Source organism: Lepus europaeus, chromosome 1 (genome assembly GCF_033115175.1).
Source record: "Lepus europaeus isolate LE1 chromosome 1, mLepTim1.pri, whole genome shotgun sequence".
In the NCBI taxonomy this organism is placed as follows: domain Eukaryota; kingdom Metazoa; phylum Chordata; class Mammalia; order Lagomorpha; family Leporidae; genus Lepus; species Lepus europaeus.
This window is the reverse complement of record NC_084827.1, coordinates 75,809,710-75,834,864: the sequence shown is the minus strand read 5'-3', so window position 1 is coordinate 75,834,864 and position 25,155 is coordinate 75,809,710. Positions and strand designations below refer to the sequence as shown.

At 38.2% G+C, this 25,155-nt stretch overlaps 1 protein-coding gene across 6 annotated transcripts in view; it reads right to left on the bottom strand.

The window, feature by feature from the left end:
- R3HDM1 (R3H domain containing 1) overlaps nt 1-25,155 on the bottom strand; it is a 227,559-nt gene that overhangs the window by 126,572 nt on the left and 75,832 nt on the right. For all 6 annotated transcript variants that reach the window (XM_062186096.1, XM_062186085.1, XM_062186124.1 and 3 more), the window contains 2 exons: nt 11,348-11,556; nt 9,855-10,065 (listed from right to left, as the gene is read on the bottom strand). In XM_062186096.1, the coding sequence (XP_062042080.1) occupies nt 9,855-10,025 (171 nt within the window). In that variant the 5' untranslated portion in view covers nt 10,026-10,065; nt 11,348-11,556. The remainder of the gene's footprint in view (nt 1-9,854; nt 10,066-11,347; nt 11,557-25,155) is intronic.

Below are 25,155 nucleotides of genomic sequence, written 5' to 3'. Positions count from 1 at the left end.
CAGATACCATGCCAGGCACTGAAGCAATGAAGAAGAATAAGGCACAATTCTTGGTCACAATTCTAGGTCACAAGGACTAGTTCACAGTCTATAATCAGAGTTATTACCAAACAGCCAAATAGAACCTGTGATGTTCAGAACTTTAGTCCAATGTACTTTATACTATACCTGTTGTGTAATAAATAGCCACTTTTGTACACAGAATTTTAAAGATGTCTCACCTCTGGCTATTTAATCAAACACCAATCCGGGTATGGCTGTGAATGGATTTTATACATGTAACTAAGCCCCAACTCAGTTCATTTTAGGACACAGACTTAAATTCAAGTTCTCCCTTTAAAAGCTGATGATTTTCTCCAGTTAGAAGCAAAAGGGCAAGTGAGAAAGACTTAAAATGTGAGAAGGACTCGACACACCGTTGTTGGCTGTGTAGACAGAACAGCCATGTGAGGAGCACAGGCAGCCTTTAGAGGCTAAACGGCTGATACAGTCAGCCTGGAAACACAGGCCTTGGACCTAACACAAGGAGCTCAGTAACTAGATTAAGCCTTGAGGTAAATTCTTCCCCTGAGTTTTCAGAAATGGGCCCAGCCTGGCTGACAGCTTTGATTTCAGCCATGAAAAACTCTAAGAAGATAATCCAGCTGAGCCTGCTCTGAGCTGAAAAATGAGTGCTGTTTTAAGCCTCTGGGTTCCTGATGACTTGTTACACAGCAATAGAAAACCAATGCACAAATATATAAGTAAACTACTGCATTATTCAATAAAATCACTTATTTCATTTCATTTCAAATAGCAAAGAAACTGAAATTACGTAATAGATACTAGAAAATCTGCCATACACACATGCACACATAACAAAGCAGACAAAACAAGTTCTGTTTATTAAACAGCATGTATTTTGGCTTTTTGTTATGAATTTGACAGCCAGATTTGGCTTCAAATAGGAATTCTTCTGTTTTGGTATATAATTATTAAAAATGGATTTATTATTTAGATCATACTTTGCCTCTTTGTTAGAATTTCATCACCGTTCAAAATTAGTAGCTTGTTCAACAGAACTTTACTAGTCCCCAGACATGCTAATTAAATTAGAAATCAGAAAGCTTACAAAGTCTCTAATTTGTAATTTACATTGTTTTATATTGAAGTTCAGGACAGGAACTAGGTTAACAAACGAGTGCAAAATATGAAGATTCCTTAATAAACAGTATGAAATTGGTATTTATACATTGTCAGAGGTATTGATTACTAGAGTTTGGAGAAAAAAACGAAAAAGAACATGATAATTTTTATGTGTTAGAAATAACTGCAATTAAACATAACTTAATCATGACAAAATCTGATTTCAAAAAGGGGATTGTTTTTCATTTGTCATTAGTAATTACTACGAAGAAAATAAATCATAATGGTTGAAACCATTCAATCATTGCTCAATGCACCTTGAGGAGTTTACTAATTCTTACTGAGTATTCTAGGTAATAGTAAGGATTAATGGTAATTATGTAGGAGAATACAATGATATGCAATGCTCAATATCTAGCTAAAGGTCAAGGACAATAAAAACAAATGTCAGGGTAGAAATTCCTACTGGAATAACAGAAAACAACAAAGTTGGCTCTGAGTTGGGAGAGCTGAATTTTTATTTAAATTAATAAAATAACAAACCAAACATAGCCAACAATTTATTTCTACCATTTGACAATTTGGGCTATAGAACACAGGGTGAAATATCCAAAGGCTGAGTGTCAAATCCTCAGGGAAAGTCCTTGAGAAAGTCACAGGCTGGTTTACAGTTACCCCTTGTACTAAATGAAGCTAAATAATGTCCCCACCCTACTATTGTTGTACATGAAAATTATCAAAGGAAGTTAAATTAGAAGGATTAGCATTCCTATACAGGAAAGATGTACTCAACAACTTAAAAAGCATCAGAGTAAAGCATTATGAAAAGCAAATGCGCTTACAAATGCATATGTGCTTTAACCCAAGCTCAACAGAAAGAGTACCAAATCCTACAAACAATTTTAAAAAGTACATGATGAGAAATCCAAATTTCTAAAAGCTGAACTCATTAAATATTAACAAAACAAAAAAATACAGCATACATATACAGAACTTAAAAACTATTACATCAGAATTTGAGAGCTCACATCAAGAAATAAGTTTTACATTTCTTTACCAAAGAAATTTATTTTGCTTGACTATCAAAGGAAAAAATTTGAGAAGCCATAAAGTTTTGTTACTAATAAAAAATTAGCTATCATGATTATAATGATTATTAACAACATCTAACATTTGTTAGGCTCTAAATATGTACTAGGTATGCCGGATGCATATTCCACTCATTTTATCTTTTACAAACAGGAAAATAGCTAAGTTTATGATTTAATAGTTTTTGATATGGAGATTTTCATGTTTCATCAATCAAGGAATTTTTTTTGTCTGTTGCTTTTATTGTTAAAGAAGCATGGACCTGTACCCTAGTTTATTTAACAGACTTATATACTGTCATTGCTTCTTTTCCTGTTATCCCTTTAATGAAAAACAAAACAAAACAAACAAACAAACAAAAAAACAACCAAAAACCAAGAATCACTTTGGTGTTAATTTGGAGTATACAAGAAGCAACATTCCCATCCTAATTATTTAAGCTTATTACCATGAAACTGAGAATAAACACCTATTTTAACAAAACACATGGCTGATTAACAAAAATCAGCTCTCCTATTTTCTCCATAATAATCATCAATAAAATTTGGATTGCCTATCCAATCTGTAAGGCATACTTAGTAGAAAGGATTGGTAGGAACTGTTTGAACTGTTCTAAAATATATTTTGGATTTGTGGGAACATACACATGTGCACAAGCACTCCTGTACAAAACATTTGTCAAGTACAAAGATACAATTGCAAAAAGTTGCAAAAGTAGATGAGTTATACACAGGAATTCAGAGGAAATACTCTCTTTTCACTTTTCCCATGTCAAAGACAAGAGACAGTAGTACTCTTAAAAAAATGCATTTTTCTGGATTTAGAAACCTAATACCTATTACTTTAATCCTGCAAATATTTTATACTCATAGAAAAAAAACTTCCAAATCCACAAGAGTAAAGCATAGCATTATAAAAATTAGTAAGGAAAAGCCCCTTGTACAATTATTTGAGATCACACTCAATAATACACAATGATTCTATGCAATTATACGGGAAAATTAACTTGTTGACATTAATGTATACAAATTACTTGAAATAGATCTCATATACTGAAAATTTTTTTTTTCCTAAGTTTCTAATTTTTTTTTTACAGACAGAGTTAGACAGTGAGAGAGAGAGACAGAGAGAAAGGTCTTCTTTCCGTTGGTTCACCCCTCAAGTGGCCCAGCCGGCACTGCACCGATCCGAAGCCAGGAGGCAGGTGCTTCCTCCTGGTCTCCCATGCTGGTGCAGGGCCCAAGCACTTGGGCCATCCTCCACTGCCTTCATGGGTCACAGCAGAGAGCTGGACTGGAAGAGGAGCAACTGGGATAGAATCCAGCGCCCCAACTGGGACTAGAACCAGGGATGCTGGCGCCGCAGGCAGAGGATTAGCCTAGTGAGCAGTGGTGCCAGCCCAGAAAAATTCTTAGGTAAGCAATCCTACAGTGTCTATAAAAGATCACACTACAAAAGAAAATCTTGAATAAAAAATATACTAAATTCTTAAAAAGTAGCTAACAGCCATACAAGTACAATTACTTGTAAATGAAATGGTCAAGGAGTTGTGTAAAATAATCTCCGGAACCACCTGAGGTGACATCTCATGTCTGCTGGCATCTCTTCAGTTTGATGAAATTATCATTATGCAAATATTATTCTTAGCAGAGTAGAAGATCATGAGTTGTCTTCATAGCATTAAGGAAGTTGTGACATATATTCATTTAAAAATAACTTTTTTTGCAAACAAATTTTTTGACAGGCAGAGTTAGAGAGACAGAGAGAAAGGTCTTCCTTTTTCCATTGGTTCACCCCCCAAGTAGCCGCTATGGCCAGCATGTTGCGGCCGGCGTGCTGTGCTGATCCGAAGGCAGGAGCCAGGTGCTTCCTCTGGGTCTCCCATTCGGGCCCAAGGACTTGGGCCATCCTCCACTGCACTCCCAGGCCACAGCAGAGAGCTGGACTGGAAGAGGAGCGACCGGGACTAGAACCCGGTGTGCCGTGCCGGCGCTGCAGGCTGAGGATTAGCCTAGTGAGCCGCGGCACTGGCCTAAAAATAACTTTTTTAATTTATCAAAATGCATCTATTAAATGGGCAAAATGTATTATTAAAAGAATTTTATTTTGGTACCAAAAAATCAATATTCATGCAGTTTTTCTTTTTTAAAGATTTATTTATTTATTTGAAAGTCAAGAGTTACAGAGAGAGAAGGAGAGGCAGAGGCAGAGAGAGAGAGGTCTTCCATCAGATGATTCACTCCCCAATTGGCCGCAACGGCAGGAGCTGTGCCATTTGAAGCCAGGAGCCAGGAGCTTCATCCGGGTCTCCCATGCGGGTGTAGGGGCCCAAGGGCTTGGGCCATCTTCTACTGCTTTCCCAGGCCATAGCAAAGAGCTGGATTGGAAGTGGAGCAGCCGGGACTTGGACTGGCACCCATATGGGATGCCGGGACTGTAGGTGGCGGCTTTACTTGCTATGCCACAGCACCGGCCACAAATGCACAGTTTGTTCATAAACATGTATACTGTAAAAAGGTACATATGATTTTCAGAGGTTTTTACACAAAAATACAAATATTTTTAAAAACTTGTTAGTCTTTTATTTATTGGAAAAGCCACGTGACAGTGACAGAGGAGGAGATGGAGACAGAAATAGAAAAATACACATCTTCTGGAGCCAGAACAGTGGATGGAGGACCTCTCTCTCCTCTCTGTGTAACTCTTGACTTTCAAATAAATAAATAAATCTATCTTAAAGGAAAGAAAGATAAACATCTTCCATTTGATGGTTAATTTTCTAATTGACTCCCATAGAAGGGACCAGGCCAGGCTAAAGCCAGGAGTCAGGAATTCCATCTTGGCCTCCAATGTGCAAAGCAGGGACCCAAGTACTTGAGTAATCATTTGCTGCCTCTCAAGAGCATGAGAAGGAAGTGGGAATGGAACTGGAAGTGGGTCGAGATGCCAGGCATCTGGATATGGGAGGCAGTATTCGCAAGCAGTGGTTTACCTTGCTGCATCGCACTGTATGTCTCTAAACTTGATTTCATCTTTCCAAGAGCCTTTTGAAGTACCTTAGTATTCACATTAGCTGATTTTCAGAATGAGAGGAAAGTAGAGAATTTTTTTACTACTCTATTAGAATAAACTACTCAAAATTCACAATAGAAAACCTATATTATTTGCTACACATGCCCAAATTTGAGTAAAAATAATTGCTATTTAAGATACCTTTAGATACCAAAGAAAGACAAAATGTCTAGTTGTATTTTAAAATTCATATAATAGCCAGACTTTTAAAAAAACAAAACACTCTATTCCCTAATGATGTTTAAAATAGCTTTGTTATCTATTATTTTGTGAAAAATATTTTCTAGTTTTCTTGTTTTAGCTACTCCCATTCCAAATTTAAATCTTAAGTCTGTTCTGTTTATTTTAATGATAAGTTACTTTTGAGGTACCTGGATAGGGATATCTTGGTCTTCAAAATCTCAAATTAGTCAATTCTCAAATGGTAAATTTTTAATAAACATTTGAATAAAGAATGAATATAGCATTCAATGAGTTAACTTAAAATAAATTCTCAATTTTCTTTTTCTCAACCTCCTAATCTTTACTCTGCATGCTATATGGAAAGCAAGGTCAAGGAAAACACATATGTTATTTACCACAGTATTTCCTTGGCACAGAATAGCTTTTTGATAAATGTTAGACTTATGCACGAATTTTCCTACTAAGAGCCATGCCATGATGACAGAGGCCATCTCTAAGTTTTTGTGCTTATTGCTAAGGGCAATATAACAGACATGGAAGGAAATGCAATAACCCAAGTTAATCACTTGTTGATGACTATGACTTGGGAGAATGAACATGAGGTGTGGAAAACATACTGAAACAAATTATTTCATTATTTCAATGACAAATGCAACAGAATTTTAGCAGATCCTCTCTGATGCAATCAGGATACTGGCATGTTGCCATCACTGAGTGTACTGATTACAGGCAAAGTACTTTTTGTTGCTTTAAAAAATGCTATTAATAAAAATTACTGGAAAAAGTTATTTCTCATAATTTCTTAGATAATGATCACTTGAATATACTTAATCAGTGGGGCCTAAATGGTTTTTCACAGCTGTAGGAGTTGCTATCATTGTTTCACATGATATCCGGTATATAAAACAGAAAAAACAAAGTTATGACTGAAAATAAGAATGATAATATATAAATGGGTTTACCTTACCTATAATTACAGTTATAATTTTTGACATGTAGCTCTCACAATCTTTAAGAGACAGATAATAAAGTATTTTTTCCAAAAATAATTTTTTTATTCACAAGGCTAAACTAAAAACATTAGTGTGAAAAACAGTGGTATAGGATAACATTTTATGGTAGATTTAAGGTGGCTACAATTTCTGAGAGATGGGGTCTAAGTTCTCCTTCTCCTGGGCTGCCTTTATTGACTTGACAGTCAAAGTAACGTTCTGGGGCTTTGAAGCATAGGTCATAACAAACCTTGCTTTTCTGCTTAGCTGTCTTAGCACATTCTTGCCTTTTTTTTTTTTTTTTTGGTTTTAATTTTTATTAATATAAAGAGAACAGTACAGTTCTAAAAAGATAACCATACTTCCTTCCCTCCCTCAATCCCCTCCTTTCTTCTTTTTTCTTTAATTTTTGCAAAGACGTAATTTCAAGCCACTCTGTAATCATAGATTTAATTCACCACTAACCATAATAATCAAAAAGTATTGAGCATGTCCCAATTTGTACATCTCCTCCCTCTCTTCTTCCCGCTCTTATATTTAGCAGGGATCACTTTTCAATTAAAATTTAAACACCTAAGAATAACTGTATGTTAATTACAGAGTTCAACCAATTGTACTAGAACAAAACAAAACAAAACAATACTATAATGGATAAAGTACATTGTACATCAACAGTCAGGACAAGAGCTGATCCAGCCACTGTTTCTCATAGTGTCCATTTCACTTCAACAGGTTTCCCCTTTGGTGCTCAGTTAGTTGTCACTGATCAGGGAGAACATACGATATTTGTCCCTTTGGGACTGGCTTAATTCACTCAGCATAATGTTTTCCAGATTCCTCCATCTTGTTGGAAATGACCGGGTTTCATTGTTTTTGACTGCTGTACAGTATTCTATGGAGTACATGTCCCATAATTTATTTTCCAGTCTACTGTTGATGGGCATTTGGATTGGTTCCAGGTCTTAGCTATTGTGAATTGAGCTGCAATAAACATTAATGTGTAGACAGCTTTTTTGTTTGCCAATTTAATTTCCTTTGGGTAAATTCCAAGGAGTGGTATGGCTGGGCTGTATGGTAGGGCTATCCTCAGGTTTCTGAGGAATCTCCAGACTGACTTCCATAGTGGCTTAACCAGTTTGCATTCCCACCAACAGTGGGTTAGTGTCCCTTTTCCCCCACATCCTCTCTAGCATCTACTGTTGCTAGATTTCTGAATGTGAGCCATTCTAACTGGGGTGAAGTGAAACCTCATTGTTGTTTTGATTTGCATTTCCCTGATTGCTAGTGATTTGGGACATGCTCAATTGGACTTGCCCCAAATAGTGGAGTTAGAAATGTGCCAGGGGATTCCAATACAATTCCATCAAGGTGGCTTGTACCAATGCCATCTCACTAGTCCAAGTGATCATCTTCAGTTCACAATTGATCACACTGATAAGTCTAAGAGTCAAAGGGATCACACAAACAAGACTAGTGTCAGCTAATACTAACTGATAGAATCATAAAGGGAAAAAAACGATCCATCATGGGAAGCAGGATACACAGGAGACTCATAGAATGGCAGATGTCCTAAATAGCACTCTGGCATCAGAATCCGCCCTTAAGGCATTAGGATATGGCTGAAGAGCCCATGAGAGTATAGCAGGCATGGAAAGCCAAGACACTCTGGGGAAAAAAAAAAAAAAAAACAAAAAACCTAAATGAAAGATCTCTGTGAGTGAGATCCCAGCAGAAAGAACAGGGCCATCAAAGAAGGAGGTACCTTTCTCTGAAGGGAGGAGAGAACTCCCACTTTGACTATGACCCTGTCGGAATAAGATCGAAGTCGGCGAACTCAAAAGGCTTCCATAGCCTTGGCAACTCATGACCAGAGGCTAGGGAGATTACTGACGCCATAAACAAGAGTGTCAAATTGTTAAGTCAACAACAGGAGTCACTGTGTACTTACTTCTCATGAGGGATCTGTCCTTAATGTGTTGTCCAATGTGAAGTAATGCTATAACTAGTACTGAAACAGTATTTTACACTTTGTGTTTCTGTGTGAGTGCAAACTTATAAAATCTTAATATATATTAAATTGATCTTCTGTATATAAAGATAACTGAAAATGAATCTTGACGTGAATGGAATGGGAGATGGAGCGGGAGTTGGGAGGGGTGCAAGTGGGAGGGAAATTATGGGGGGGGGGGAGCCATTGTAATCCATAAACTGTACTTTGGAAATTTATATTTACTAAATAAAAATGAATGAATGAATAAATAAATAAATAAATAAGAGAGTGATAAAGAAAGAAAAAACAGAAAAAAATATTCAAAAAGTAAAAAGTAGGAAGATCACAGATCCATAGGAGCATAAATAAGGGCTAAAACAACAATCAGGTTACAAGATATCCTTTTTTTTTTTTCATATTCTGTTTAATATGCTTAGTGAAATAAGCCAGCCCCAAAAAAGACAAATATCATATTTTTTCTCTGATATGTGGCAGTTAACACAGAACATTCTCTCTCAGACTCCTCAGCTGCTACCTGAGAAGACAGATTGCTTAGCCCGCACCCCCCCTCCCCCGCCATGTTGGAGGGATAGGTGCCTTACATCCAGATGAACCTAGAATTCCAGATATTCTAGTAATTAATGTCCAACACCAAATTTCTACACATGTGAGACAAGCAGTCTTGGACTCTTTAGGTCAACCCATCAATCACTTAAACATCAGAAAGGGTCCTCTTTGGATACTCTGTAGAATAGAAATTTTGTCAGCCAAGTCTTGTTCCATTTCATGGTCCACAAATAATGAGATACTAAAAGAAAGTTTCAAAATTAATCTATCATTTTGAGCTAAGAGATAGACGCAACACCTCATATAAGAAATGAGTATGAAAAATACTACTTGAAACCACTCTTACCCGCTTTGAATCCACCAATTAAATTTCCCTCAGTGCCTCGGATTGGAAACCTTGTTTGTGGTTAGTTTTAAGTTATCACATATGCAGAGCACCAGAAGCCATCATCAAGTGACTTTTATTCCCCACCAAACTCTTTTTTTTTTTCAGTTATATAGAGAAATCCCCTGGCCAAAAAACATTCTGCAGTTTTAGTCTATTGCCCTTCTAAGAGCTATTAGGTTAAATTTTGAACTCTTACAGCACTTGGAAAGTCAATAAAAAATGCATTGGCCACATACAAACAAACCTAAGTATGCTATAGGATATAAACAAATAAAAGAGGTAAGACTCAGGAAGCATATCAAGATGGTTCTAAAAATCAGCTGGTAAGCAGTCCTGAATGGGTCAGTTTAGTCCTTTGGAATTCTGCAAAGTTGGTTTTATATGAAAAGAAGCATAATTATATACTGAATATACAGTATTTGTAGCTAAGGAAAAAAATCCAGTTTACCTGCAAATCAATATTGTTGTCAATACAACGTTCATTCTTCTCTGCCAAAATCTTCCCATAGGCTTCTGATTTGATATGATTTTCAACTCTGGTTGTATCTTTCATATCTGCCTCCAAATCCTTCATTGTTTCAGTTTCATCTTTTACAGTAACAGTATCAGACATCCTCATTAGCAAAGGTTATTTTAGAATCCTACAGGGAACTTGAAGCCTTAGCAAGAAAGAAAAAAAATTAATTCAGTTTTAAACATATTTTACATTCTACTGTTATTGTACAATATTGACTGAGTGCTTTCTGTGCTTCAGGAACAATGTTGAAATGCACAAAGAGCAAAAGTCCTGCTTTCAAGGAATAGGTAAATAAGTTAAAAGAAAAAAATAAAATCGCAATATAGTGAGGTAAGAGTTATAACAAGGATAGCAGGTGATTCAGATGCACACATTACTCATGAAATTTCTTAAGAAACATTAAGGAACAACCCAGATCAAGGTGGAAGTAATGACTGGCTGAAGACTGATAGCAAGAATGAGAGGTTGTCAGAAAGCTGATGCAAAATGTGAATTATAAAAAAACTACAGGGACTTCAAAATTTTTTTATAGCAAAATAAACTTATCATTTGGTTCTATTTTTCTATGAATTTTTGAAGTTTCCTCATATATTTAGATGACATCTTTTTCTCTAAAGGAATACTGAGTTTTATCCTGTGGAAAAAAATTTTCCTATCATAACCCTCATCTGGGTTTCCAAAATTACAAATTTATTGAATTACTGTAAATGCCAAAAAATTTCTCTTAAAATAAATGACATTCTATACAAAACACACTTATTAATCTGGATTAACAACTCTTTTCAATAATATGAAATCAATCACTGAAAACTTTCCTGATTTATGTAACTCAATGCCAAATAGCATATATTACCATACACTAAAATATAGATTCTCTATGAGATCAAATACATTAAGAAGCCAATCTATTTTACATTACTCAATGTAAGAACAACAATGGAAATGTCACATTAGATATCAGATAGTAAAGTATCATAATAGTTGTAATTTTAGGACATGTGAAAATATATAAAGTATAAAATAGTTGTAATTTTAGGACATGTGAAAAATATATCAAAAACAGCAGAACTTGGTATTCAACTTATTCTGAGATGCATCAAAAAATTAAAAATCCATAGATGAATACAAGGATAGACAGATACAGGTTAAAGTAGGAATAGTTAAACATTAATGGTAGAACTGACAAACTGTAATGAGTGTTATGAAATTCTTATATTTTTCTGTATTTCTGAAATTTTTTTCTAATCAAACATGGGGAGAAAATAACAGCAGAACTTGTATTTTATCTATCAATTTGGAAAATTCAAAAGTTTAGAGAACGAACTTTTGAATTTTCCAAATTGATAGATAAAATTGTTTTCAACTAAATGTCTAAATAGATATATTAGGGATTAATAAACACATCTGAAAAGTTAAGGTATTACCTGATGTGTAATATAGATTTGGGATTGTGGTGTTCCACAAAAATAAAATAAAATAATCCAAGGTTCCTTTTCACAGTTGTCAGCCAGGATGTCAATTGTATTGAACCATTTGTAATCTGGCAGGAGGAGTCCCATGTCCTTGTCACCACTGTGGATTCTTGGACTGAAATGGACTGTCTTGGATCAAATGTATCATACCTGTCAGTGGCCTAAAGTTAAAATCAAAGAAATATTTAAATGAAACAACCAAGGTAACTGGAATACTCTGCAATAATTTAGAAATTAAAAATATTACTGTTGGTAGTTTTGTTATAAAAGTCAGAACCCTTAGTTACAACTAACTCTCACATGTATTGGCGATGTGAACCTGAAGAAGTCATCTAGGCTTAGAGCTCATCAGTAAAACAGAAGGGAGAAGATAGAAAGTGCACTGATAGGTGATGTAATCTATGATGTGGTCAGCGGCATACAGCAGATAGTATTTCTACTTTGGGTAAGAAAAAAAAAAAGTTTCCCTAAGATTACAACTAGAAACTCTTTTTTAAGATTTATGATTTTTTAAGAAAATTTTATTTAATAAAGATAAATTTCAAAAGTACAACTTTTGGATTATAGTTGTTTTTTCCCCCATAACCTCCCTCCCACCCACAAATCACCCCATCTCCTACTCCCTCTTTCATCCCATTCTTTGTTAAGATTCATTTTTAATTAGATTTATGATTTTTTTAACTAACAATTATTTCAAAAGATTTACGTTAGGGGCTGGCGCTATGGCATAGCAGGTAAAGTTGCTGCCTGAGGTGCCAGCATCTCATATGGTTTTCAGTTCAAATCCCACCTGCTCCACTTCTGAACCAGCTCTCTGCTGTGGCCTGGGAAAGCAGCGGAAGATGGTCCCAAGTTCTTGGCCCCCTGCACCCATGTGGGAGACCCAGAAGAGCTCCTGGATCCTGACTTTGGATCAGTGCAGCTCCAGCTATTATGGCCATTTGGGGAGAGAACCAGTGGATAGAAGACCATTCTCTCTCTCTGTCTCTTTCTCAGCCTCTCTTTAACTCTGACTTTTAAATAAATAATCATTAAAAATTTTATTTTATTTATTTGAAATGCAGACTGACATAGAGAGGGAAAGACAAAGCTATTTTTGATCTGCTGGTTCTCTTCCTAAATGTCTGCAACAGCCAGGGTTGGGTAGGGCCAAAGCCAGGAGCCAGAAACTCCATTCAGGTATTCCATAAAGGGGGCAGGGACCCAAGCAGTTGGGTCATCTTCTGCTGCTTTCCCAGGTCATTTGTGGGGAGCTAGGTCAGAATGAGGTGGCCAGACTCCAAAGGCCTCTCTGATATGTGGGAGTCACAAGCAATCGCTTAATGCACTGTGCCACAATGAGAGCAAACTATGATTTTTAAAGATTCTTTTCCAGAGTTACACTAGATGGAATCTGAATAATAACAACATTCTGGATTTTTAAAAGTACAAAATAACAAGCCATTTAACATTTTAAAAGAAACCCACATCATCTGTTAAAAGTATAAAGTGTATAAAGACTATTTTTAGTGATATTTGAAAAATCAGTGCTAAAATTCTCTCCACGTCATGTTTTTAAAGACAATTTCATTTTATATTACTTGGTGTAAGTAAATACCCCATAGTAACTAAACAACTCTAAAAAACTATATAGCTTTAAATGTTCCTTTTAGAATTCTGTTGTCAATAAAAAGAATAGTATAATTTTAATCTGATAAAAAACTATAAATAAATGGGTCTCAGTAGCAAGAGATCTAATACCAATATAGTGGAGAATGTATCACAGAGCAATTCATAATTTCATCAACACTTGAAGACCTATTGAAGCACAGCAATTAAGAACTTTGATATATCTTCAAATAAATTTTCACTACATTTGACTAAGGAATAATGGGAATTATCACAACCAAATGTCAAAGCTTTTTTTTTTTTAAACTATACACTGTATGATCTCAATTTAACCAAGGTACATTAAACAACTAAATCAAAAGACTAGCATTTTTCAAGTTGCACTAAAACTAAACATAAACAAAACATCTCTGCACATATTTTTTTCTCTCATAAGAGGATAGACACAAGATGGCAGCACTAAGCAGCCAAATTCTTTGTGTACATCTTGCAAAGTGACTCAATGATTTAATCATGAATCCCTTAAATTTGAGATTCTGTAAAAGCAAGGATGTAATCCATATAAGAAAAAAAAAAAAGGAAAGAATCCAAGTATGGCAACAGGTGCAGGGGGAGAAGGGGACAAAATCTGAAGAGGTGAATACCTCAGAAGATCCTCTTAAGATCCCAAGATCTTCTGTAATACCCAAAATCTCAACTACCACCTTGTCCAAGAGTATAATTCAGCATGCACGTTATGAGTGCCCAGAGGTCAAGCAACTTGTACAAAGTCATACAATCAATGTATGACCCCATCTTGCTAATCATTTAACACATCATTTAACCACATCATTTAACACAATAGGCCTATGAATAAAAATGGCCAATTAACGCCTGGGAAGGATTCAATAGGATTCAATTTTCTTCATAGAAAATGTAACTGAACAAAGCATTAAAATTGACTGTTGTAGACAAGAAAGTCAAGTGGACAAGATCAACACAGCACATCGGGTCTCCGGCACAAGGTTTAGAAGTCAATTACATGTAATACTCTATTACATACAGAGTTATATAATAAGTGAAAGTGGTTAAGGAACTTAGAAGAATTTGGAAAATTTCCAAACTAGAAATGTAATTTACAGGAAAAAAAAAAAAAAACACCCAAATGACTAAAATGTTGGCTGGCACTTACTAACTGCATATACCTCAGTCCTTACTGTTAATTTAAAAACTAAAATCCTCAGAATCAGTGTCAATCTGAAAGAGACAGGTATATGTACTCAAAATTCCTATTCGACTTTGAAAAAACATTCGTCCAACCACTAACTTATTACCTTATTAGCGACACGGCAGAAATTTGATTACATAAAATTTCTGAGCTACTAGGCAGTCAGAAAGAGAAATGTCACATATATGTGTATAAAATCATCAGTAGTATATACACAAAAAAAGACAGTACCTGGAACCATAAACAAAAGGGAATTACAGGTAAAAATTAAAGATCATAATCTATTAAAAAACCACTCTAACCATGAACATACCAGGATATATAGGAAATGTACAACTATTGCATGGGAAAGTCTTTTCTAAGCAAAACACAAAAATCTAGAAGCCATCAATGGTAAAAACTCAGAAAACTTGTAAAAGTTGCCTTCTTTTAAAGATTTATTTTATTTATTTGAAAGGCAGAGTTACAGAGAGGGAGGGAGAGATAAGTTTGCCATCCAATGGTTCACTCCTCAAATGGCGTCAATGGCATGGGCTGGGACAGGCTAAAGCCAGGAGACAGGAGCTTCTTCCACGTCTCCCACCTGAATGTGGGGTCTCAAGCACTTAGGCTGTCCTCTGCTGCTTTCCCAGGCACATTAGCAGGTAGCTTGACTGGAAGTGGAGCAGCCCGGACTTGAATTGGAGCCCTTGTGAGATGCCTGCACTGCAGGCAGCCAATTTAACCAGTTACACCACAATGCTGGCACCTCAAGATTTTAAAATCTTTTAATGACAATATAGAACATAAACAGATTAAAAGGACAAATGATATGAGATATTTCCACCACTAAGGGCCAAAATTCCAGTAAGTCAAGGTGAACAAAAAAAGGGAATGGGGAAATGACAGGAATAAGTAAGCTACAAAATAAAATTAACCTCCACTAGTAACTGTCAATAGTATATAATTTACCATGTGCAGGGCCAGTGCTGTGGCACAGCAGGTTAAAGCCCTGGCCCAAAGCATTGGCAGCCTATATGGGCACCAGTTCTAGTCCTGGCTGCTCCTCTTCTGATCCAGCTTTCTGCTATAGCCTGGTGGAGCAGAAGATGGCCCAAGTGCTTGGGCCCCTGCATCCACATGGGAGACCCAGAAGAAGCTCCTGGCTCCTGGCTTTGGGCCAGCGCAGAGCTGGCTGTAGCAGCCATTTGGGGAGTAAACCAACAGAAAGAAGACCTTGGCCGGCGCCGTGGCTTAACAGGCTAATCCTCTGCCTTGAGGCGCCAGCACACGGGGTTCTAGTCCCGGTTGGGGCACCGGATTCTATCCTGGTTGCCCCTCTTCCAGGCCAGCTCTCTGCTATGGCCCGGGAAGGCAGAGGAGGATGGCCCAAGTGCTTGGGCCCTGCACCCGCATGGGAGACCAGAAGCACCTGGCTCCTGGCTTCGGATCAGCGAGATGCCCCGGCCGCAGCGGCCATTGGAGGGTGAACCAAGGGCAAAAAGGAAGACCTTTCTCTCTCTCTCTCTCTCTCACTATCCACTCTGCCTGTCAAAAAAATAAATAAATAAAAACAAAACAAAAGAAGACCTTTCTCTCTGTCTCTACCTCTCTCTGTAACTCTTTCAAATAAATAAAAAAGAAATTAAAAAAAAATTTTACCATGTGCCTGAATGTGCTTTAAAATCTTTCATAATTAATTCATTTAAAGCCCCCAATAATTGTGAGAAGTATGTCCTATTGTTACCCAGATTTACAAACTAAGGCATAGAGAAACTAAGAAATCTGTGTAAGGTCACACAGCTATTAAGTGTGAATGTGAACCAGGGATGCTTGGCATTTCATTACAGGCTCCTAGCTAAAATACCATATTACTATGCATAGGCACCAAGAAGAGTGGCAGTTTGTGTTTATAGAGCACTTCTATTCAAGAGTAATTATTACATGTGTGGAAAGTCAGGATCTACCTTTAGAAATATATGAGGGGTCTTCACAAAGCTCAGAGAAAATCTGTAATACGTAATAACTATGCACAGTCTGTAATATTATTACACCTAAATAAACATACCTTTCAGTGCCATTTTTCTATGAGCTTGCTGAAGTATTCTATAGATGAGTTGTTTGATAGTGAAAATTTCAGATAGAATTTTCAGAAATAAAAATTTAATATTGATAAGGATAAACCAAAATACCATTTCATTATGTATAGTGCCTAATATTAGGTTCCACAATATAAATAAATAAACAAACTGAAAAGGTAGGAAACCAAAAAAACAAAAACAAAAACAAACACTATAATTTTATACAAGGAGAACAAGGTTATTGTAGGTTAACATAATATTTAAAATTTATTTATATTTTAAAAGATTTAGTTATTTATTTGAAAGGCAGAGTGACAAGGAGAGGCAAAGGCAAACAGAGAGCTCTTCCATCCACTGGTTCACTTTCTAAATGTGTGCAAAGGATGGGGCAGGGCCAGTGAAAAACCAGGAATCAAGAATTTCTCCATGGGTAACAGGGGCCCAAGAACTTGGACCATCTTCCACTGCCTTAGCATGCCCATTAGCAGTGAGCTGGATGGGCAGTGGAAGAGCCGGGACTCGAAGCAGACTCTGATATGGGATGGTGGTATCACAAGCAATGGTTTAATCTACCATACCACAATACTGGGCCCCTAAAAATTATTTAGGAAAATTTACTTGTGAAAAAGAAACTTGTATCCTACAGGTACAAGAAAAGTATTCTTCACAAGGATACTGAGGGAAAAAAAAGTTACTTTATTGGTAAGCTGAAGAGAATCTAGCAAAACACACTGCTTTATTGTTTTCAAATGACTACCTAGCTATTTAATGCCATTTCATTTGACAGATAAAAAATGTCATGTTTTCTTTTAGAGATACAATCAGGCAGGGACATTTAAAAAGGAAATCACATGCACAAAACCAACACATATCAGCTTCTTCCTAAGGTTATAAATTGGCACAACTAGTGCCTCTCAACAGAAAAGCAAAAGAGCCTTGTGCATGTTGTATTTAAAATAGTGTAAATTCACATTCTCAGAGTCACTCTTGAACAATATAAGCACCAACATTTCTTTCTTTTTTTTTTTTTTCAGATTTTATTTTTTTGGAAATACAGAGTTACAGAGAAAGGGAGAGAGAGGAAGCGACAGAGAAAGAGATGTCTTTCATCCGTTGGTTCACTCCCCAAATGGCTGCAGTAGGCATTCTGATATGGGATGTGGATGTGCCAAGTATCTTCTTAACCACTGCACCAAATGACTGCTACCGACAATCAGAATTTTTAAGCTTATCCCTGCATTTTTTCTTCTGAGTACATTTGCTCATCTCTTCCCACTTCAGATTTTCCTTTCCATTCTTTTTTCCTCCTAAACTTCCAGCCTCTCTTCCTCTTTTCTCTATTGTCTTCTTGACGCCATCACACTCTGCATCCTGACAGTTGTCCTGTAACTTTGCATCATCTGCTAACCTTGTTGCCAAATTCAGTCGAATTTTTTTGATCCTCCACCTCTCTGCTCAGGTTCTTAAGGGATCAGTGTTCCCTATGCATGGTATCTATCCCAGACCGATTTCTTTTTTTCACTCAATGAAGACTCTTAGGCGATTTCATCTATGTTGATAATTCAGAACTTCAATATATACAATGTTTTTCCCCAAGTAAATAGCATTAGCCATAGGTTACATTCTTGGTGGGACATACTGATTAGTTCTTTTGTTATATTGTGCAATATGAGTATGTCACTGCTGTTTTTCTTTTAAAAGTCAATTTCCTTATTAATACTCTTTGTCATTCTTTGCTTTTAAATAAAATGATGCAAAGACTATCGTTGTATATGTTCTCTTCTGTGCGTGTGTGAATTTTTTAGGGTATAGCTCCATAAGTGAGGTTTTGGACTACTTTTTTTTTTTTTTTTTTTTTTTTTTTGCCAGATAGAGTTATAGACAGTCAGAGAGAGAGACAGTGAGAAAGGTCTTCCTTCCATTGGTTCACTCCCCAAATGGCTGCTGTAGCCGGTACTGCGCCGATCTGAAGCCAGGAGCCAGGTGCTTCTTCCTGGTCTCCTATGCGGGTGCAGGAGCCCAAGCACTTGGGCCATCCTCCACTGCCTTCCTGGGCCACAGCAGAGAGCTGGACTGGAAGAAGAGCAACCAGGACTAGAATCTGGTGCCCATATGGGACGCTGGCACTGCAGGCAGAGGATTAGCCAAGTGAGCCATGGCACCAGCCCCATGTACAATTTTCAAAGTGGATTGGTATATAAGAGGTCCTGAGTGACAGCATTGTTGCACAGTAGGTTAAGTCACCACTCTTGATCCCAGCATCCATATCAGAATGCCAGTTCAATTCCTGACTGTTCCATTCCCAATTCTGCTTCCTGCTAATGCCCCTGGGAAGGATGCAAAAAAATAAAATAAAATAAAATAACCCAAATACTTGAGACTCTGCTACCCAGGTGGGAGAGCAGGATGGAGTTTCTGGTTCCTGGTTCCTGGCTTCAGTCTGGCCTAGATCTGTCTGTTGCAGCCATTTGGGGCATGAACCAGCAGATGGAAGAGATCTTTCTCTCTCTGCCTTTCAAATAAATAAATATTTAAATCTTGGCCAGCGCCGCAGCTCACTTGGCTAATCCTCCGCCTGTGGTGCCGGCACCCCGGGTCCTAGTCCCAGTTGGGGAGCCGGATTCTGTCCCAGTTGCTCCTCTTCCAGTCCAGCTTTCTGCTGTGGCCGGGGAAGGCAGTGGAGGATGGCCCAGGTGATTGGGCCCTGCACCTGCATGGAAGACCAGGAGGAAGCAATTGGCTCCTGGCTTCGGAGCAGCACAGCGCGCCGGCTGTAGCGACCATTTCAGGGGTGAACCAATGGAAAAGGAAGACCTTTCTCTTTCTCTCTCTTATTGTCTAACTCTGCCTGTCAAATCAGTCAATCAATCAATCAATCTTTTAAAAAGATGCCCTGTACCTGTGTCTATAAATTCTAGGCACTGGATTGTTTGTGTCCAACCATGATTCATGCACTCTATTTCAGTTAAATGAGTTTTTTCTGTCTTTGCAATAGAACATCAGAATACAACACAATCATGTAACACCTTACATCTTCTTATAACATTTTCCCTAAAAGTAATTTATCTCATCATCTTCTAAGACTCTGCTAATAAATTATTCTTTCCTTATTCAGCAGCCAAAAGTCTTTCCTACTCTTATAATATCCTCTTAAAATACATTGACAAATGTGACTGTTAACCTCTGTTTCAGCTCACTATTATTAATGCACGCCCTGGGAAGGCAGTAAGTGATGGCTCAAGTAACTGAGTCCCTGTCACCCATGTGGGAGAACTCCACTGAGTTCCAGTCTCCTGGATTTGGCCTGGCTTGACCCCTGCTGCAAGCATGTGGGGAGGAAAGGAAGGGATAAAAGATCTCCTCTTTCAGTCTTTCTGCTTTGTTAGAGAAACTAAGGGAATTCACACTTAATAAATTCATTTGTGTTTTATCTAGAATATTATGTCTTAGTAGTAAAAAAGATGTAAAGTTCATAGGACTTGAAAAGATTAAATGGTAAGGATGTGGGGCCGACGGGGTGGCCTAGTGGCTTGTAAAGCCGCTGCCTGTGGTGCTGGCATACTATATGGCTGCTGGTTTGAGTCCTGCTAGCACCATTTCCAATCCAGCTCTCTGCTATGGCCTGGAAAAGCAGCAGAAAATGGCCTAAGTCCTTGGGCCCCCGCACTGGCATGGGAGACCTGGAATGTGGCTCCTGGCTTTGGATTGGCCCATGTTCAAACATTACGGCCATCTGGGGAGTGAACCAGTGGATGGAAGACTTTTTCTCTCTCTCTCTCTGTCTCTGCCTCTCTGTAACTCTGTTTTTCAAATAAATAAATAAATCTTTTTTTTTTTTTTTTTAAAAAGAAGGTAAGGACATTCAGAGTGAGTCACTAAGGGGAAATTCACTGAGGGTCAACACCAACATCCAACATCCAGTACAGTTTCAGCATTCCTACAGAGAAGTCTATAAACCACAGACCGGGAGTTTTTCTAGTCCTTTGACTTAGGTCACTGTAACGGGAATAATCTATATGAGGCAAATCAGGTTCTATCTGGCTACGTAAAAGGCTAAAAAATGTCCTTCCATAGAAATTCCAGAGTGACTTTATTTTACTATGTGGTAAAAAGTAACTTAAGGCGCCTGTGGTGCTGGCACAATGGGTTCTGGTCCCGGTCAGGGCGCCGGATTCTGTCCTGGTTGCTCCTCTTCCAGGCCAGCTCTCTGCTATGGCCCAGGAGTGCAGTGGAGGATGGCCCAAGTACTTGGGCCCTGCACCCGCATGGGAGACCAGGAAAAGCACGTGGCTCTTGGCATCGGATCGGCGCGGTGCGCTGGTCGCGGCGGCCATTTGGGGTGAACCAATGGAAAAAAAAAAGGAAGACCTTTCTCTCTGTCTCTCTCTCTCACTGTCTACTCTGCCTGTCAAAAAAAAAAAGTAACTTAAGATGCCTAATTAAAATTACCAAACCAAAATGTGCAAAGTTGGATATCAAAGAATGTTAGAGTACTACAAGAACTCAATCTGTACCCTTAATGTAGCAGGAGCCCAAGTCTCTCTGAATCAAAGCAGACCCTAAACAGGAGTTTCCATTGGAGAATCAAAGCAGAGAAGTGAAGGACAAGCAGCTCACGGGGCTCAGGTGACCGAGAACAGAAGTGGAACACATGTCCCTGAGTATGGTTGTAGTACATAGAAAATTCTAGAGAATATAGTATCCTGAAAAGTAATGATGTGAGACTCTCTAAGAGAACTTTTGGCAGGAACATGAGCAAATTCATCACATGCACTGGCAAAAGTGGTAGTGGCAAGTGGACTATAAAGAAAGATAAAACTGGAAGATCATAAAGGGCTGTTCATGAGCACATGGGAGACTCCTTGGGGTAACCTGGTGAGATTCTGAAGAAATTTACATGTTTGCCAATGACTGCAAAAATCAATGCAACAAAGGTAGGGTCATGATTGTTGAGTCCACACTTGAAGCCTGTATCAATTACATCCTAATATAGTGCTATTTTTACAGGTAGAATGTATTTTATCTTCATTCTAAAACTATTATAGCCCAGAATGACACTGAAAGCTCTGAATGTATGTTTTTAAATGAAGGATCAACATAAACAAATCAGGTAGTAATAAGATCTCTTGGCATATAATAAAGTCTCTTTTAAAGATTATATGGAAAAAGAAGACTGGTCTTACATCTGACTATGCAAACATTCTAAAGGTTTAGATTCCTAAAAACTGAACTAGCTGTAGATAATAAGGGCATGAGAAGAGCTTAAGACAACAAGCATGTCCAAAGAGAGAACACAGATTTTTATTTCCATATTGAGTTTGAATTGATTATAATTCATTTTTTTTTTTAGGTTTATTTATTACTTAAAAGTCAGAGTTACACACACACACACACAGAGGGAGGGAGGGAGGGAGGAAGTGGTCTTCCACCTGCTGGTTCACTCCCCAACTGGCTGCAATGGCCAGAGCTGTGCTAATCCGAAGCCAGGAGCCAGGAGCCTCCTTGGGTCTCCCATGCGGGTGCAGAGGCCCAAGGACTTGGGCCATCTTATACTGCTTTCCCAGGTCATAACAGAGAGCTGGAAAGGAAATGGAGCAGCTGGGACACAAACCGGCACCCATATGGGATGCTGGCACCGCAAGTGGATGCTTTACCCATTACACCACCGTGCCAGCTCCTATAATTCATTCTTTAAATAGTATATTATCTACTTTCAAATGCTTTTTTCTTTTTCTTTTTTTTTTTTTAAATTTTTGACAGGCAGAGTGGACAGTGAGAGAGACAGAGAGAAAGGTCTTCCCTTGCCGTTGGTTCACCCTCCAATGGTCGCGCGGCCAGCACACTGCAGCCGGTGCGCCGCGCGGTTCCGAAGTCAGGAGCCAGGTGCTTCTGGTCTCCCATGGGGTGCAGGGCCCAAGGACTTGGGCCATCCTCCATTGCACTCCCGGGCCACAGCAGAGAGCTGGCCTGCAAGAGGGGCAACCGGGACAGAATCCGGTGCCCTGACCAGGACTAGAACCTGATGTGCCGGCGCCGCAAGGCGGAGGATTAGCCTGTTGAGCCACGGCGCGGGCCTTCAAATGCTTTTAAGCAATGGAACCAGCTACAGGGAATTGGTCAGAGAGATAAACATCTACTTACTTGGTCATGATCTCAAGTAGTAAGTAGTAAGTACATAAGTAGTAAGAACCAGAAAAGTAAATTACTTCTCAAATAAGGAAATTTCAAGTTAGAAGATAAGATGTTGTGTAATGATGTATTTGGCTGGTCTTTGCCTATAGTGGGTGAACTCTAAATCCTTAGAATTTCTGTGAGGGATGAAAGTGACATTCACGGTAGGAAACAGGATGGGGACTAACCTGAAGACTAATTGTTGAGAAGTTGGGGCTTTGAGTTACGCAATAATGAGCCCAACTTCCGAGGAGGGAAGTGGTGCTGGACACTGAATCCAGCTGTGCAGTCAATGATTTCATCAACAATGGCTGTGAAATGAGATTCCAATAAAAATGAAAATGTAGCGCTTCCCTGATAAGCAATATTCTGCATACTGTCTGACAGCAAACTGTGGAGAAGACATAGTCCTGATCCTTGGGGAGAGACAATAGAAGCTTTGCATTTGGGACCATCTCAAATTCTTCCCTATTTGTCTTTCATTTTGGCTGATTCTGATTTGCTTTGTGTAGATGTGTGTGTGTGGGTGTGTCTGTTTCTTTCTTTTTTTGCTACAATAAAACTAATCATACATGTAGTAGAGATTTCCTGAGTTCTGTGCCTCACTATACTGAATTTTCAAACCTGTGGGATTAGAAGGCTCCAGATTTTTTTTTTTTTTTTTGGACAGGCAGAGTAAGACAGAGAGAGAGAGAGAGACAGAGAGAAAGGTCTTCTTTCCACTGGTTCACCCCCCAAATGACTGCCACAGCCGGCACGCTGCGCCGATCCGAAGCCAGATTTGTAGTCAGCTGGTCAGAGGTGAGGATGGTTTGATTTCTGCAGTGAAGGATAGAGTTTTGTAAGACTTAATCAGGCCTAACTATGGATTGGTTGGTGTTAAAAGTCTCTGGTATCAAATTTTTACATAATCTAGTCGTATTGATTAAATTCTCTACTACATGTATTTTGTGCTAGGTTCACAGCACAATAATGTCTGTAAGTTCACAGACATAAAGTTTACATAAATAAAAGCGAACATCATCAACAGCTTAATCCACTTTATTAAGGCATGACGAATGCCATCAGTGAGTAGGTATGCACTTTACACAGACTGCAGACAGTGCTAGGCTACCCTGTAAGAAATCCTTAGTCTTTAGGGTATTTTTAGCTAGACTGATGTGAGATTTTCTTTACTCTTTCAAAATTCTATTTCAGTTGATATCTTTCTTTCTGTATTACTAGTACAACTTTTCACCTATGACTAGCATTTCATGTTTATCATCAGGTCATGACGAAAATCCTTGAGGGACTTAAAGGTACAAAACTCCATTATCAAACAATCTTAGCAAAATTCATGCTAGGCTCCTGGCATATTTATCTAATCCTTCCAATGGTTTTTGATGGTTTAATGGATTTTATCAACGTTTGCAACTTAATATTCTCTAGTACTTGGATCTAACACGACCCATTTCCGTCTTATGCCAAAAGTCTGTTTCCTTTATAGGATTTTAATTTGGGTTACAAATGGCAGACATTCTGTTTCATAACTACTAATGTGCCACCCTTCACTTTCTGAATTGCCAACTACATAATTTTTAGCAAAGGATCACAGCCCTATCTCAAGAAAGCACTGCAGGATTATGTTAGGTGAAAAGGATTTTATTTCCTATGTCAAACAGCATTTTCTGATTAGTAAAAACAGCTTGAGATAGAACAGGTGTTGTCTTTCAGTTGCCACAATCTGCCTTTATCCTCTATGAAAGGAGGTATGCAACAAAGTGCAAACAACTTCATAGCTTGAAGGTGCTATTGCTGGACACAATGGACACTGCTGAGCAGCTCACAGTCTCTAGAAGTTCACACTATACACTACATGTGTAGAGTTTAGCAGATATAATTTCTTTCTCATTTACTTAGGGTTCTGCCCAATTTAATTGGCTCAATTTCCTGTGGCTTTGCATAAAAGGAATACATTTAAAGGTTCTAACATTTCAGAACTGATACTTCAGCCATGTCTACCACATCAAATTGTTTTATTGGTTAATAAGTACTTAATTTATTCTGCTTTCTTTTCAACTGTATCATTCGACCTCAATAAGAACATACAGTTTTCAATTTTTGTTGTTCATCATTTTCTACCTGTTAAGAGAAGCTGTGGGTTAGCCAGCAGTTTGAAAATAATGGGATACTAGAATATTCTTCTCTCTCTGGTGATCCTATATGAAGTCTGACATTTTATATGCTTGATAATAATCACTGCATATTTTCAAACTGCTTGGAAAAGACTCCATGTAATGTTGGTGGGAGTACATACTATTATTGGCATTTGTTTCCATGTATTTGAAAGTAAATGAAGGGCCGGCGCCATGGCTTAACAGGCTAATCCTCTGCCTTGTGGTGCCGGCACACCGGGTTCTAGTTCCGGTTGGGGCGCCGGATTCTATCCCAGTTGCCCTTCTTCCAGGCCAGCTCTCTGCTATGGCCCGGGAAGGCAGTGGAGGATTGCCCAAGTGCTTGGGCCCTGCACCCGCATGGGAGACCAGGAGAAGCACCTGGCTCCTGGCTTCGGATCAGCACGATGCGCCGGCCGCGGCGACCATTGGAGGGTGAACCAATGGCAAAAAGGAAGACCTTTCTCTCTGTCTGTCTCTCTCACTATCCACTCTGCCTGTCAAAAAAAAAAAAAAAAGTAAATGAAGAAAAAAAACTTTAACAGTAGATTCAGTACTTAT